Source organism: Harmonia axyridis, chromosome 2 (assembly GCF_914767665.1).
Source record: "Harmonia axyridis chromosome 2, icHarAxyr1.1, whole genome shotgun sequence".
In the NCBI taxonomy this organism is placed as follows: Eukaryota; Metazoa; Arthropoda; class Insecta; order Coleoptera; family Coccinellidae; genus Harmonia; species Harmonia axyridis.
In genome coordinates this window covers 5,956,339-5,971,967 of record NC_059502.1, presented here as the reverse complement: position 1 = coordinate 5,971,967, position 15,629 = coordinate 5,956,339, and the positions used below count along the sequence as shown (strand labels likewise).

The 15,629-nt window shown below is 34.2% G+C and overlaps 4 protein-coding genes across 7 annotated transcripts; 2 read left to right on the top strand and 2 right to left on the bottom strand.

Annotated features, from left to right (window-relative positions):
• Window positions 1-469: 469 nt before the first annotated feature.
• LOC123674148 (lysocardiolipin acyltransferase 1-like) lies at window positions 470-4,591 on the top strand. 4 transcript variants are annotated; one of them, XM_045609029.1, is made up of 8 exons: window positions 470-570; window positions 1,175-1,254; window positions 1,904-2,069; window positions 2,910-3,016; window positions 3,076-3,289; window positions 3,353-3,549; window positions 3,613-3,797; window positions 4,062-4,591. In XM_045609029.1, the coding sequence occupies exons 3-8, from the start codon at window positions 2,012-2,014 to the stop codon at window positions 4,411-4,413; spliced, it is 1,113 nt and encodes a 370-aa protein (XP_045464985.1). In that variant the 5' UTR covers window positions 470-570; window positions 1,175-1,254; window positions 1,904-2,011; the 3' UTR covers window positions 4,414-4,591. The 4 variants fall into 4 exon arrangements, with proteins under 4 accessions (XP_045464985.1, XP_045464987.1, XP_045464989.1 ...); XM_045609031.1 differs by lacking the exon at window positions 470-570 and adding an exon at window positions 862-997; XM_045609033.1 differs by lacking the exons at window positions 470-570; window positions 1,175-1,254 and adding an exon at window positions 1,477-1,608.
• Window positions 4,592-5,498, bottom strand: LOC123674150 (mediator of RNA polymerase II transcription subunit 29-like). The gene is made up of 4 exons (XM_045609035.1): window positions 5,184-5,498; window positions 5,064-5,125; window positions 4,921-5,005; window positions 4,592-4,863 (listed from the first exon to the last, which is right to left on the bottom strand). The coding sequence occupies exons 1-4, from the start codon at window positions 5,394-5,396 to the stop codon at window positions 4,645-4,647; spliced, it is 579 nt and encodes a 192-aa protein (XP_045464991.1). The 5' UTR covers window positions 5,397-5,498; the 3' UTR covers window positions 4,592-4,644.
• A 215-nt stretch (window positions 5,499-5,713) lies between these two features.
• LOC123674149 (V-type proton ATPase subunit E) lies at window positions 5,714-7,295 on the top strand. Its single transcript, XM_045609034.1, has 4 exons — window positions 5,714-5,904; window positions 5,977-6,152; window positions 6,321-6,489; window positions 6,713-7,295. The coding sequence occupies exons 1-4, from the start codon at window positions 5,872-5,874 to the stop codon at window positions 7,013-7,015; spliced, it is 681 nt and encodes a 226-aa protein (XP_045464990.1). The 5' UTR covers window positions 5,714-5,871; the 3' UTR covers window positions 7,016-7,295.
• A 650-nt stretch (window positions 7,296-7,945) lies between these two features.
• On the bottom strand, window positions 7,946-15,190 carry LOC123674145 (mediator of RNA polymerase II transcription subunit 23). Its single transcript, XM_045609026.1, has 9 exons — window positions 14,493-15,190; window positions 14,228-14,436; window positions 13,757-14,023; window positions 13,394-13,581; window positions 12,841-13,310; window positions 12,117-12,501; window positions 11,112-11,553; window positions 9,881-10,791; window positions 7,946-8,626 (listed from the first exon to the last, which is right to left on the bottom strand). Exons 1-9 carry the CDS (start codon window positions 14,895-14,897, stop codon window positions 8,013-8,015), a joined length of 3,891 nt encoding a protein of 1,296 aa, XP_045464982.1. The 5' UTR covers window positions 14,898-15,190; the 3' UTR covers window positions 7,946-8,012.
• Between the last annotated feature and the right edge of the window lie 439 nt (window positions 15,191-15,629).

The following is a 15,629-nucleotide window of genomic DNA, read 5'->3' as shown; positions in this document are numbered from 1 at the left end:
ATTATTTCAATGAATAAACTATAAACAAAATATTTCAATGTTCCGCAATATCAATGAAATTTCTCAGAATAAATGGTAATTTGGACTCCTAAGAAAATTTTCAACTTCTGGATAATCTCTGAACCCATTTTTAGACAATATTTGATATATTTTTTTCAAAAAACACCTAGAGAAAGATGTACGTATCATCTTCACGTTTTTTGTTGAATCACATTTTCTTTCGGCCTTCAAATGCGTCCATCACTAAATAAATGCTTTCATTAATTCATAGGAAATTCATAGATGACAAACCGATGGAGAAACGTTTTTTTATAGCTTCATAGATGGCACATCTATCTAAACAAATTAGTACATAATTGATATCTGAAAAAATCTTGAAAAAAAAATTCCTGACAATTTCTCGTTAATGACATCTAAAAAAACTGGATGTCATAGCATAAATTATAAAAACATCAGAGATAATGACTGAGTGGAAGTGGAAAGATTATATTTTTCGCGATTTGGAATCGAATACCTATATAGATTCAACCTTTATTTGACTCGAAAGTGTTGCAGCAAATCAACCCAAAGGTTAATATATCCTCCTTCCTCTCTTTATTTCCTTCATTTCCTTGAATGTTAATGAGACTTATTCGAACGAAATATTGTTATTTATCAATAGGCCCTCTTAATCGAGGGGGCTTTTCATAGAACTACGATTGATTTGATTTTATCGATTCATAAATGCGTCATATTCAGATTTCTTATCGCACAAATTATTATCTATAAAGCTTTGCGGTAAAATTATTCGATTAAAAAGGACCATACATAAATGGAAAGCAAATATCTCATTTTAAATGGTTTTTTGCAATTAAATTCTTCCGTTCGATACTTCAATAAATTTGAAGTGTTTCCAATCAGAATTAAAAGCCAGGAAAATCAGTACATCCTCAAACGTAAAAGAAATTTCAACCTCAGGGATAAAAATACGTTTTGTTATTATTAGTAAACCTGTGAAGTAAGATGAATTAACTTCGTTTAGTGTTGAAATCGAATTGATTATAAAGAAAAGTAGAAAACCATGTTTTTTTGACGTAATATAAATAATGCTTTGATGTAAATGTGGTGAACTCAAAAAAGCAGATATCACAGATGATTATAAATTATATGCACTTCAAAATTTGTCATGTTCCAGGCTTGCCTGACAGATAACCATAAATTTTCCTGTGATAACAGAAATTCCTTCAGAGACTAATGACAAATTTTCCATGGAAGGTAAGTTTAACCAGGTGGTTATTTAATTCACACACTTTTTTACTGTCATTTTTTAATTTCGGTCCAATAATTGGCTCCTTCATTATAATAGGTAGATCTTGAATATCCATTGTTATTTCAATTCATAATAAATCGAATGTATTTTTCATTCAACTGGCATAAATTAAATGAAAACTTGATAATATTCCCACGTACGGTGATTTCAGTCAAGGATCATCGATTTCGTTTGCGGAATTCAAGCATGGAACTAAATTATCATGCACAGTAGGTTACTCCCAACTAAACTATAACGGAACCAGATAAAATATTGTTTAATAATCGACTCTTTTCATCGGAAAGTTTTTCAAGAGCTAGGTTTAACACTTTCAATATCAATATATCAGTAAGAACTGATTTTTTGAAGTTTTCTAAATTATACAAAATGACCATAGAATATAATCTCTAACCATAGAATATTCCAAACCTCGAAAATTCAAATTCGGTTTAAATTGTAGGGCCACCCAACAGCTGATTTTGCTAGCATCTCCGGTTGACAGGGGCAGTTTGAAAAATCGATAAACAGGCAGGGTTGTTCTTGTTTGGGATGCTGCGATCCCAATTCAGTGTTTGGGAGTAACAGTAGCAGGTTCTACAATGTCCGTTTTTGCAGGTACAAATAGTCAAACAAAATGTGCAGGGGACAGATAGAGCAATACCTATTAAATTAAGCAGCACCAGTTTAAAATGTGATCAACCGCTATTTATTAGCTATTGAAATATGGGTTACTTTGTTGGCGTTCTATATTTTTACCTGTGGTACACCAGCATATTGGCAGGTGAGTGTATAAAATCGAACATAGGCGTAGATAGCGATGAGGTAAAGGTCGTGAAGAATTTTTTTACCGGGAAATTCAAATATTGTATAATTGAGATGTAGAAATTCTCTTTGCGTTCATTTCTCGGAAATAATTTCTTAGAAATATTTTTGTTTGCTAGATATATAAAGGAATTTTTTGGAATATTAGAATTTCGAATCTATTTTCACATTACGAATTCAAAAATCGAAATTTCTTCATAAAAACACTATACAACTTCTTTCATCGAAATATTATCCCAGAATTAATATTAATTGCTTATTTTCGGAATTTGAATTCGTATATTTTCCTGAATTCCACACAATATTCCAAAAAATTCTCATTACAAAACTGTAAGACCTAGAACTTTGCAGTAAAAATTATTATATGTCGTCAAATTTCGGAAATGATTTGATTTTCAGCTTTCTAACATCATGGATCGTTTACTTGAGCTAAAAGAAACAATGCAGTATTCCAATCTTTTCCGAAAAAAGTTTTGGAAAGCGGCGACGCAATCTGCCAGTTTAAGTTAGAAAAATGTTTCCTTGAACAATTCTAAAGGTTTTTTAAAAATTAAACTAAGAAAAATATACAATATATAGCAAAATTTCAGCTTTAATTGTTTCAGAGTTATGAATTTTTGACGAATTTATGGGATTTCGGAATTTTGAAAAAATAATTTAAATTTCCAATGTTCCTCTTTTAAGTTTGTGAAAAAAGATTTAAATAAGATCTATTAAGAATAGAAAAATGAAATGAAGAAAAATGTATTAGTTACAACACAGTTTTTATGCATTGAGCTCTTTTATCTTTTATTTTCAGGTTATATATGCCTGTATTGCCCAATTTTACCTGTTGTTCTGGTATCTAACAAATTTTACAGATATCTAACGGATGTCATTCTCACATTCTGGCAACAATACCCAACCGTAAGTGTGAAAGGGGATATTTTCAATCCTTACATTATCAGAAACGTCCTTTATTACAGGTCCTATCTAAGGTATTATGCAAAACGAAAGTTGAAGTCACTGGGGATGCCATAAGGTCCAACGAAATGTCAATTCTGGTTATGAACCATAGAACCAGAACCGACTGGAATGTGTTGTGGCCTTCTTTGTACCATTCCGTTAAGGGTGCAGGTTCATACAAGTATTCAACAAAATTCCTGTTGAAAGATGCTATAAGGCATGTCCCAGGTGGAGGTAAGAAGATTCATATACCCACTTTATTTCAAAGAAATTCGAAAATGCAATTCTCATCTCTAGGTTGGGTGATGCAACTGTCTTTCTGGATATTCATCAAAAGATTTTGGGATACAGATAGAGACACGTTGAAAAAACTCTGCGACTATATAGAGGCATTGTCATACAAGTTCAGCTTGGTAGTTTTTCCTGAAGGTACAGATTTTACTGAAGAAACAAAAGAAAAAAGTGATAGTTTTGCCTTGAAGAATAACCTCCAGGTAATACATTCTCCTGATTGGTTCAAATAAATTCCTTTCTACTTATCGAGTTGAATTTTTCAGAAATACGATTATGTGCTGCATCCAAGAACTACCGGCTTCTCCTATTTGTCTAGTCAATTGCTCAAACAGAACTGTTTAGATGCCGTTTATGACCTGACTTTGGTTTACCCGGATGTTGTTCCGCAAACTGAACAACATTTAGTGCAAGGAAAATTTCCAAAAGAAGTAAAACTGCACATTACAAGGTAAGAAATAAGTGATGATGGACCTCTAAGAGTTAAGCTTTAAACTATTAATTTTGTCTTTTTTATCTTTGTATCTTCTTCTTATTAATGCAACTCTGTACATCAAAAGCATTTCATTTGGTGCCTTATGAATAAATTTCAGAAAATCTTCTCTTGTCAGATCTTTGACTTTTATGGCTAATATCCTTAAGATGGTCCCCCCTAAAAATGTTCGACCAACTTATGGTAATTACCAATGTTAATATTCTTATTTACCATTAACAGATATCCATCATCAGTTCTACCAAAATCAGAAGATGACCTCAAACATTTCTTGGAGACCATATGGAAAGAAAAGGAGGACAGGTTGAAAGAATTCCACACCACCAATAATTTCATACCTGGGCCAACTTTGAAGAGAAGCAATTTGGATCTGTTCCCAGCCCTCATATTCTGGACACTTCTTCCATATATCACAATATATGTTCTTTACTATTATCAAGAATTCAGAAAAATCTGCTTTCTACATACAGTGTTCTTACTTTGTGTCGATCTTTTAACTCCTGGTTTTCAGTGGTTCGAAATGCAACTATATAAATTGAAGAAAGAGTATTTCGGACCAAAGTTTACCTTTTAGAACATTTACAATCACAAAACTATATGCCAAAAATCAAAATTCAAATTGAATTGTCTATAAATGGAGATAACATATATTTTAAGACTCTTTGATGGTTCTATATTAATAAATGTGGAGGTATTTTAGAAAAATATATGTTTTAGAAAACAATGTATCAATAAATGTTCTTAATAAAGTATTGATTGCTAAGAAAAGTTTATTGATCCTAAAACTAGAAGAAAATTATTACTTTCAATCAGAGGGACAAATATTCTGAGCTGCAGCAACAAGTGTATCATGAATTTCTTTGGTAAAAGCGACTTGCGAGCCTACTGTTGACAAATACTGTGGATAACTTAAAGTACTCTCATTCAAATTCAAATTTTCATTCCTAGAAGGGCACACAGCAACTGTCAAATTGAGATAGCGATTACTGCTCTCTTGTTGGCTCAAACACTTGATAGAGGTTTTCTGAAATGATATTCAATGTAAAACAAATTCTAAAATGAAATTGTATATTCAAATTACCATATGAAGCTCGATTTGATCACAAATGGAATAGAATTCTTCCAAATTCTTATCGAAACGAGGTGCTAATGGTTCAAGTCCCTTCCTAAAATGATAATAAATATTATATCTGCATCATAAAGTAAATAATTTTTGGAACTTACAAGTTTCCAGCATCGACTTGACTGTTTGTGTTCAGAGTTTGTGCTGCAGTTTTAATAGTATTCTAAAATATCAGGATCAGCGTATTAGAAGAAATGAAGTACAAGAAAGCAAATACTTACTGTTAATGATTCACGAAGGGGTCCAATTAAAGCTTTAATTTTAGAGATATTAGACATGTTGTCTAACATTTGTTGAGAAGCTTGTTGTTGAGCTTGCTGCTGTTGTTGCACTTGCTGTTGTTGCTGCTGTTGTTGTTGTTGCTGCTGCTGTTGAACTTGAGCTGCAAGAACTTGGGGATGAGGTGGCATTGCCATGCCAACATTCATATTCATTGTTAATTTCCTTGATAACTTGTAAAATTGAATTCAACTAACAACTTTCGATTCAACTAAATGTAAACACATCAATTTCAATTGTTTTGACGTTTGATTAGGTTATTTACAGAACAGAGTAGTTAATTTGATCTTCTATAGTCACATGTGTTGCCAACTAGGTACAACCAATTAATCAATATTTATAAAATTTGAATGAAACTACAACTACTAAATTTCAGCTAGAATAGAAAAAAGCAGTAATTGATCGTGTTCTGCCTAATATGTAATTTTTATTTAACTAATGGCAACAGTACTTGTCAAGGATACGTCAAGTATTGTCAAAGTGGAATTGAGATCATATGATCAATGAAGACCCTGTTTAGTTAAGTACTTGCTTACAAGGTTCCTCCCTGTTTTATAAAATCTAATTAGAAAAACTAGAAATCACCAAATTTCTTAATTTTTCAAATTAAATACAAATTCTAACATAACCATGGCTCTAAGCGATGCAGATGTTCAAAAACAGGTACATTATCATCTATAAACTATTTTGAAAACTATTTGATCCAATTTCCTATTGATTCTATATTTCTTTCAGATCAAGCATATGATGGCTTTCATTGAGCAAGAAGCCAATGAAAAAGCTGAAGAAATTGATGCAAAAGCTGAGGAGGAGTTCAATATTGAAAAGGGCCGTTTGGTTCAACAGCAGCGATTGAAAATTATGGAATATTATGAGAAAAAGGAGAAACAGGTTGAACTCCAAAAGAAAATGTAAGTTTCATTCAAATTGGAACCTTCATAATTTATATTAATTCTTAACTGCTTGGTCATGTGACTGTTCTGGTTTTGGGTGTTTCCTCTGATATAGCAATATTTTTATAAAATAAAAGCAATTAGGCATCAGGAATGAATGTAATTTGAACTACTTCTTGTTTCCAGTCAATCCTCTAATATGCTGAATCAAGCACGACTTAAAGTATTGAAAGTTCGTGAAGATCATGTGAGGAATGTTTTGGAAGATGCACGCAAGAGATTGGGAGATGTTACCAGAGACCAGGGAAGGTACAGAGAGATTCTGGAATCTCTTATTCTTCAAGGTTTATACCAGGTTGGTAGGAAAAAGTTTATTGAAAATTTCCTGAGTATTTTTTTTTCTATGAAACACCTTTCTCCACTAATTTTGACCATTCCACTTGCAATTCAGTTTTTGTATCACCACACATTTACTTCAATTAAAATATAATACCTCACTATCACAAACATTATTTGGAATTCGCTTCAAGTTGAAAACAGTAATGGATTGCTCATGTTCATATTTCTTTTTCTTGCAGCTTTTTGAATCTAATGTTGTTATTCGCGTTCGTCCCCAAGACCGAGATCTTGTCAGGTCAATAACTTCAAATGTTGAAGAAAAGTATAAGGACGGATGTGGTAAGGAGGTCAATTTGAAAATTGATGATGAGTCCCACTTGAACCAAGATTCGACTGGTGGTGTGGAACTTTTGGCTCAAAGAGGAAGAATCAAGATCAACAACACCCTGGAAGCTAGATTAGAGCTAATTGCTCAACAATTGGTTCCAGAAATCCGTACTGCTCTGTTTGGACGTAACGTAAACAGAAAATTCACCGATTAAATCCATTCCCAAACCTCAAACACTGTATTATTAATTGAATTATTTTCAATGCACAAAAAAATAATATAATATTAAATTTATTCTCCATTGTTTACATATAGTTGTGCAATTGATCCATGATTGATGTATAAAGCAATTCCATTTTAATAGTATAAAAGTTATACCCCTGTTAGTCTAATTTTTGGTTTTAGATTACAAAAAATATTTGTGAAGTTCCGTAGATCTAGAATTTGATTTGTTGTAACATTATTGAAATCGAAGTATAGCCTGTTATATATTATGCTTATTTCGTTTCCCAATCACACTAAAATAGTAAGTGAAAGAAATGGATCCTATAAAAATACTGAAGAATACTCTAGAGCAAAGAACAGTAAAAAACTATAGTAGTTCAATTATCGATTCTTCAATCGGAAATTTATTCATTGTTGCTCATGTATGAAGTGGCATCTATGATTCTCAGAATTGGCTCATTTCTAGTTCAGATTTTGAATCATAGACAGCAATCGATTTTCAATATAGAGATCTTTAATAGAGCTGTGCCATCTATCAACCTATTAGTGAATCCATTTTTAGTTTTTAAATTCATTCATAGATGGCGATCAATTTGAGTATAGGGTTCTTTAGTTAAAGAACGACATCTATTAACCATAGACTGAACTAACTTATAGTTGTGACAGTAATTCATAGATGGCGATCAATTTTGTGTATAGAGTTCTTTTAATGGTTTTAGAAAACATAAGGCATTAGCGTATCATATGAATGGGCTCATTTCTCCAAATGAATTTTTACCTATCTGCATTGAAAACCTATTAATTTTTTTAATATAAATAATCTTATATTTAGAATTTGAGTTTTTTTCAGTTATTTTATTTTTGCAGTTATGTAAATAATGAAATCATTGAGATAGATGCAGGTATGAAAAAAAAGAAATACTTTTCATTAATCTATTTAAAATAAAATCTTTTTAAAAAAATCACAAAATATAAAAAACACAATTTCAAGAAGTGACTTCCTCCTTAGTCAAATGGGCAATAAACCTCAACCTAACTTGCAACATTTGCCTCATCTTTCTGACAACAGCCTCTAACTCTTTCTTCATAAAATCACCGACAAACATATACTTTATATGGTACAAAAGATCGCAAATTGGATCCACATATTTCAGTTCTTTCTGTGTATTATCCACTTGTGCCAGCAGCTCGTACAGGGTGAGGGTCAAGTCCTTCACCACATTCATGCTGAATCTCTGTAAGAAAGGACTAACCAGATGATAAACAAACAATAATTGTTCTTCTGAGAAGACGACACTGGAAAGGTTGTCTTTGACCCATTTGGGAACGCTGGCAATTTGACCTGGACCGGCGTGATGCCACACAGAATGGGCCAGCGCTATAGAATAGCTGAATTCGTTATGAAGCAGTCCATTGTGGGTTTCATTGAAGTCGAATAACCGGAAAACGCTACAATCAAATGGCCAGCTTGTCAGATTACCCATGGTTTGAATAAGCCGATCATGAAGTACACTCCAATAGCTCATAGGTAAGGCTGCCAATATCAAGCCAATTGCGTTGATCCATTGATGTATATCAGCTTGCGGTATCAATACATAACCTGCAAAAAATTCAAAATGTTATACCATTTTAGAATCCTCATCAAATGCGCTAACTTTTGAAGTCACTCGCCAAACTGATATTATACGATAAAATTAGAAAAAAGAAAACGAAAAGAGTACAAAAATTATTACAGGGTGTTTTCTCGAATGAAAAAATGCAACATAATTCGAAAAATGCACGACTTAAATATTTTATAATATTTTTTTGATGACTATTATTACTGTTACCCGATTCCAGCTTTATGTTGACTTTTGGGAAATATTTCCAAAGATATTATTTAATGATTTTTTGCATTGAATGCTGGTTGGCGGAACTGTTTTCTGTACCATAAATTTGACAGATAACAGATAAATCCGTGACAGGAGAATTCCTAGTACCAACATATAATAATGAAATCTGTGTGAAACAGAGATATTCCCGCATCTTTTTCTAAAGGGTGTTTTTTTTAGAGCAATAGAACTTTAAATTGCAATAAAACAACGATGGATTATTCGATTGACATGAATTTTATTTATCCCCAAGATCATCTTGTGGCCCCACAGAAAGTAGTCTAGCGGTGTTAAATCACAAGATCTTGGAGGCCAATTCACAGGTCCAAAACGTGAAATTAGGCGGTCACCAAACGTGTCTTTCAATAAATCGATTGTGACACGAGCTGTGTGACATGTTGCGCCGTCTTGTTGAAACCACAGCTCCTGGACATCATGGTTGTTTAATTCAGGAATGAAAAAGTTAGTAATCATGGCCCTATACTGATCATCATTGACTGTAACGTTCTGGCCATCATCGTTTTTGAAGAAGTACGAACCAATGATTCCACCAGCCCATAAAGCGCACCAAACAGTCAGTTTTTCTGGATGTAACGGTGTTTCGACATACACTTGAGGATTAGCTTCACTCCAAATGCGGCAGTTTTGTTTGTTGACGTAGCCATTCAACCAGAAGTGCGCTTCATCGCTAAACAACATAAAATGAACGTAGTGCGCGATACGTATTCCGCACAGAACCATTATTTTCGAAATAAAATTGCACTGTTTGCAAGCGTTGTTCAGGCGTGAGTCTATTCATGATGAATTGCCAAACCAAACTGAGAATAAATCACTTGACAGCTGCTAAATCGGTCGCCATCTTGAACAGTAATGTCAACTTAAAGTTATATACCTCGAAAAAAAACACCCATTACATGTTTCTTTCTACAAGGTATGGCAGAATGGACGGATTTGCCTCAGAATCATAGAAAATAACATCTTACCCTTCAACACAACATCCAACAAACCATTGGCCACGGCAGTGGCACCTACAGACAAAGCCATAAGTTCAACACAAGTCGTGTACAGCATGTGGGCCCCAGCATTCGGGAACTCGTTGAATCTCCAATCGGTCGTTGTATTCACCAAAGTACCATTCATAGTATCAACAACTCTCTTCACCAATTGAATATAATAATCCAATTCTGGCACCCAGACTTCGTCAGCCCCACGCTTCAAGAAAATCTGATAAGGCTCCGACAAGGTTTCTTTCAACGATCCGAGGACTGCAGCCACCAGTCTTCTCTTCAAAGGTGGTCGGTCTCTCAAAATCTTCTCGTAGTAATGGAGAGTGTTGTACAGGTAAGTCATGGGACGATCATGGAACTTATAGAGACACCCGATATGTTCTAGTATAATCTCCAGGCTCTTCTTGACCGGTATTATCTCCAGAAACCTATGGACGACTATGTCCAGTACAGGAAGAAACCTGAGACATACATTGCCAAAGTATGGGTTGTATCCGCTTGATTGTTCTTCAGGGGCAAATTTCTCGGGGTATTTCCGATGGAACTCCAAGTGTTTCTCGTGCCAATTTGTTTGGTTCCAATGGTCCCGTGAATTATCCTTAACAAAATCCTGCACCCTGTTCCTGAACTCTGAAGCTTTCAGGATAACCAACTGTATGATGAAAGAGCAAACTTGAGCCTCACTGCCTTCCTGCATTCGAAGGGCCAGACATAGTACCAGGCGATCCAGAGTTACAATATTATATTTCCATATCATGTCATTGATAGTGTCTACGCATTTGTTCACATGTTGGCCTCCTGGGGAATTGGTGAATTCGAAGACTAGGCAGTCGCAGAACTTCCTCAGGTGGGCTGATAGGGCTCTGGCTCCAATCCGCTCTAAAATCCTGCAAGTGTAACAATTAAGTTTGAATTCTATTAAGGAGATAGAAATGACAGTATAGTTTCAGCTTCAATATGATAGAAAACAGTATGCAGACATCTGAGCAGATCAAATGAGTGATAAATATTGATGCAAAAAATGAATTCAATTTCACCAAAAGTAAAATAACTTATTTCCGCTTTAAATAAGTTATTTTACTTTTTAATCATCAAGATGAATTTCCGACAAGTAAAGACTGAGACAATCAAACACTTCACCAAAAGTTCTCTTGTATCATTAAATTTCAGTCATCAAGCAAAATAATATATCTAACATCAAACTCACTTATAAGCAATCGGACTGATATGATCGGTTTCAAGCAGCATCTTCCAAAGCAAACACAAGAACAACGGTGGAGCCCCAGCAACACCAAAATGAGTCATCATGTCGTTTTCATTGTTCATGGAGGCCCATTTTCTATATTCTTCCTCCACCGCTTTCTTGAGTTGCTGTTTGTTCTCCTTCGGCACTGGGTGCTGAGCGAAGAATTCGGCAAGTGGCCTTGGAAAACAGTCCAGAGTGTGCGGACCCCATGCATGAGGAGTGCTTTGGGCTATCGTGGATAGGAGCTCGTTGCACCACGTTCCATCTGCACCTGTAACGTGAGTAGCTCTGGCAAGCGTCAGAACCAAGGCCCTGTTCAGTTCTTCAGACTCCTGGGATACTAGAGACTTCTGTTCGCTCAAGAACCTGGACAGTTCGGGTTGAACCTCTCCACTTCCCAGACCTGAAATAATAATAAACCGACTTTATTCAACAAATGTACATACATATAAAAAATAATAATAATAATAATAAACCGACTTTATTCAACAAATGAACATACATTTGCCCCGAAAAGGCGAAGATTAGCTAAAGCTACTCTTAAACCCTTAACCTTTTCAGTTTACAAGATAAAAAAAAAAAAACAAAATAAAACAAAAATAACATTTTACAATTTCAATAATATTGATTTGATTATCAGCAGAGGAGAAAAAAAAACAAACAAACTAGTAAGTACCATAATACAAAAATACAATGCGACAACAATGTGGCTAGTTTTGCTGATGATAATTCAGTATTTTTATTCGATTGTCACATGGTTGTGCAAATAGAAGTCTTGCCGGAAGGTTGTTCTGATAGAATGCGTTCAGCAGAAAATTCATAGAATATTGACAACTGTTCCACAACTGTCGAGTGCTGAGCTTGTCAAATGTCAAAAGATGACAGTTTCAAAGGTGACTGCTATTCAAAATGAAACCTCCCATTGGAAAACCCTATAAATAAAAGAAATGAATGACAATAACTCACCTGTGATAAGCCTCAGGGCAGTCGATTCAACACACAGATGTAACTGGGTCTGATTTGCCTGCGGCACTGCTGCCAGTGAGTGTAAATGGCTCAGTAATTGAACCCTGTAGTGGGGCTGTATGTGATGTATTCTGTAGCTGAACATTTCCAAGAGGGTATAGAGCGTACCCCAGGCATGTGACTTATAAACGGTTGGGAGCAATTGAACAATGAATCCCTTTATACCTAACGATTCGATTTCGGTGTAAACTAAAAGACGACTGTAAGTCTCAACTAGAGCTGGAGCCAGTGGCATCTGAGATTTAGCCTGAGCCAGTTTTATGACATAAGTGACAATACTGTGAATGAGACTCATCTTCGCATGGACCGTTAAAGAATCTAAAACCTGCAGAAAAAGGCAAAATTTTATATTGGTATTTCTTAAATTTTTGGGCGATTAAATCACATTTTCCTTATTAATAAAACGAAATACAACGTGAAATCACAAAATCCTTCCTAATTTTAGCTATTTCATGTCAAGCAGATAAACATTGTGTTGGCCCACCTGCATTTTGACATTTCATAGAAGTAGAGTCCATTGAATTACTTGCTTAACTCTAGTGTCAAAATGAGGCTCAAGGCATGCGCATTTCCAACACACACCTTCAGCCTCAGAAATAGGCACGAAAAAACCTAGTGTGATAAACATAACCTGAAAATATTGTCGAATTGTATGGAAACTCACCGCCATGCTCAAAGGCGCCGTTGGTGGACTGGTGGGTCCACCCTGTACAGTCTCTACCAACGCCGCCATTGGTTTACTGAAGTAGTCACCACTTGTAGAATACGCATTGCACAGTAAAGTAATCCTGAAGTCATTTCCCATTGCTAATGATTGGTTGTTCGGAGAAACTAAATGTTGCAGGAAGTCGTAATGTATTCGAAGTTTCGGTGGAACTGGCCAAACGATATTAGAACCTTCCTGTTGGGCTTTCTTCATGAGGTGTATCCAAATACAGATCATGGCCATCTGTCGGGTGCACTTTGGATTTTTGAGATCGGGAATAGGCAAGGTCGATTCTTGCTCAGGAAATAGGAGATCGTAAAGTTTAAGGACTGGAAGGACATTGGCCAATGGATTTCTTTGGATCGAACCTGATATGAATTGGAGCAACACCCACATAAGGTCGTCCCTGCCTTTTTTGAAATCCCTACCTGTAAAAGTAAACACATTATGGTACATTGAAAAATTTGCCAATTATCTTTCTAGATTCAAGTCAATATCATATAAACCTTACCTTGTAATCTTGACCTTAAAGACATCACAATATTTGGAAAACTTGCAAATTGAAACAATACAAAATATATAAGTTGTGATGATAAATGAAGCCACAATCTTTGTGTCGCAGACTCGTCACTTTCGCTTTCTGTCCTCTCTAATGCCATTATCAGAAGTTCAACTAATTGCTCTTCCAAAGCAGCACACCTAAAAAATAATCATTAAACGAACAAATCTCCAGCAAATATTGAATTTCATTATAGTAGCCACTCAAGCACAACACTTTCAATGCTATATATCCTGAACTAACTTGGATATAATTTCAATCTCTGATTTATGAAAGCAAGAACCCAGTCTCTAAGCTTTTTGTAATATATCTTACCTCATTTTATGTTGTTTTTGCAAGCCCATCATACCGCAAACCATATCCCTACTATAAGGCTGTTCTAATACATATCTCAATAATCCAGTTTGCTTTTCTAAAAGTTCAGGAGGATATGGTAGTATACCTTTCAAACTTAATTTCAGAGTTATTGGATCTAACTTCCACGGATTCATCAGATGCTCTGGCGGATATCCGCTGTGTTCTACTACTGGCCGCATTTCAGACATACCTACAATTGTGACCATTTGGACAAGATCTCTAAAGCTGAAAATATTTTATATATTTTAAAAACAAGTAAAAACAATAATCTTTCTATTTTATTGTTGAAAATATCTGTACCACATGCAGGCAACATTAAAATGTATAGATAGCTAAAAGGCTTAGGCTATATTGTATCAATTCCAACACAAATAAATAACAATAATGTACATGATGAAACATCAGACACCTCTTATAAACGATAATTACCTATCTATATAATTTGAAAATAGTGATGATAGACACCAGTGTGGACATTCAGGATATGATTTTATAAGTTCATTTATCAGTAAGTAGCCAGGAAGTAGGCAGGCATCTCTATCTACTATTTTTTCAATAACCATAGTAAGTACTTTAGCTTTAGGTTGCAAATCTGAGTTTAATTTTTGAGGAATTGTTTTAACCTTCTCAAAGCATCCCTATAACAAGAAATATATAGTTCAGTGATGAAACTAGAACAAACATATACTCTTACCTTAATTATTTCACGAACACCTTTATAATTCACTAAATCAATTATTCGATGTAAAAGTTTGAAACTCTCTATCCAAAAATCATGGTTGCTTATAACTAATTTTTCATGTGTTGTAAGAACCTCGCAAACAGCTCTTGCATCAACACCATTACTTCTCACAACAGATTCTAGTAGATTTATTAAAGACTTCATCCTATCTCGGGATGAGCTAGATGTAACAGTCAAATAATGTCGAATAGCATAGTCTAATTGATCTGGAGAAATTGTTTTGAATACATTCGTTAACTCCTGCTGCACACGTGAGTCTGTTGCTGTAGATGGTCTGTGGACTAAGAAGCAACTAAAAGCTTCCTCGATACTATCTACTTTCAATATATTATTCAGTATATTGGTTAGTCCGTCCATTGTCTTTACTAATATATAACACCTCAATTCAAGTAACACTCATCGAAAACTCTGCCTTTTCAAAATTCTGCACATTTATGTAAACAAAGTATTAGTACTTATTAGAAAACAATGGATTCCAAATCATTTCACAAAATTTCATTTGTTAACATAAAAAAATTGGTTAAAAATACGATCTAGTGGACAAATAACACTTTATAAAATAATAAATAATTGATTTTAATTGAAAATTTTGATTCATTGGTATTTACATTACGAATAAATAAACAGAATAATTTTTCAGTCAATTGTCATAATTCGTAGGTTAATTAATAGTCCATAGATATATATAATATCGTTATATATCTATGGTAAAAGCATGCCAATTACACCAATATTCTGTCACTAGTCTATAGATTATTCTTTTTTTTAAATATCAGCTCATTATACTGTAACTCATCTTAGAAAAAATGAGCTATGAAATTATTTATCAATATCCAGATTTGTGAATTGAGTAATTGTTGAAAATTAAAATACAATTCTACCAACATTTTTTCGATGATCATGAAATATAAAAACAAATGTCAGAGCACCAACGTGTCACTTTGATTAGTTTACGTATGTTGCTGCGTTGAGCAAATCCTTCACCTTTTTAGTGTTTCATATCCAAATTTTTCATTCATTCAAAAACTTTAAGAAACAAACAAACAACAATGGCCCCAAAACAGAGGATGCGTATTGCTAACGAAAAAG

Bases quoted from the DNA above. Each gene is read 5' to 3' on its own strand.
- LOC123674148 (XM_045609029.1), top strand. From the start codon at position 2,012: ATGGGTTACTTTGTTGGCGTTCTATATTTTTACCTGTGGTACACCAGC. The intron at 3,550-3,612 runs GTAATACATTCT...TGAATTTTTCAG, and splicing joins CCTTGAAGAATAACCTCCAG to AAATACGATTATGTGCTGCA. The intron at 3,798-4,061 runs GTAAGAAATAAG...TACCATTAACAG, and splicing joins GTAAAACTGCACATTACAAG to ATATCCATCATCAGTTCTAC.
- LOC123674150 (XM_045609035.1), bottom strand. From the start codon at position 5,396: ATGAATATGAATGTTGGCATGGCAATGCCACCTCATCCCCAAGTTCTT. The intron at 5,126-5,183 runs GTAAGTATTTGC...CTGATATTTTAG, and splicing joins CCCTTCGTGAATCATTAACA to AATACTATTAAAACTGCAGC. The intron at 4,864-4,920 runs GTAATTTGAATA...ATATCATTTCAG, and splicing joins ATCAAATCGAGCTTCATATG to AAAACCTCTATCAAGTGTTT.
- LOC123674149 (XM_045609034.1), top strand. From the start codon at position 5,872: ATGGCTCTAAGCGATGCAGATGTTCAAAAACAG. The intron at 6,153-6,320 runs GTAAGTTTCATT...TCTTGTTTCCAG, and splicing joins GTTGAACTCCAAAAGAAAAT to TCAATCCTCTAATATGCTGA. The intron at 6,490-6,712 runs GTTGGTAGGAAA...TTTTTCTTGCAG, and splicing joins TTCTTCAAGGTTTATACCAG to CTTTTTGAATCTAATGTTGT.
- LOC123674145 (XM_045609026.1), bottom strand. From the start codon at position 14,897: ATGGACGGACTAACCAATATACTGAATAATATATTGAAAGTAGATAGT. The intron at 13,582-13,756 runs GTAAGATATATT...ATTATTTTTTAG, and splicing joins CAAAAACAACATAAAATGAG to GTGTGCTGCTTTGGAAGAGC. The intron at 10,792-11,111 runs GTGAGTTTGATG...TTACACTTGCAG, and splicing joins ATCAGTCCGATTGCTTATAA to GATTTTAGAGCGGATTGGAG.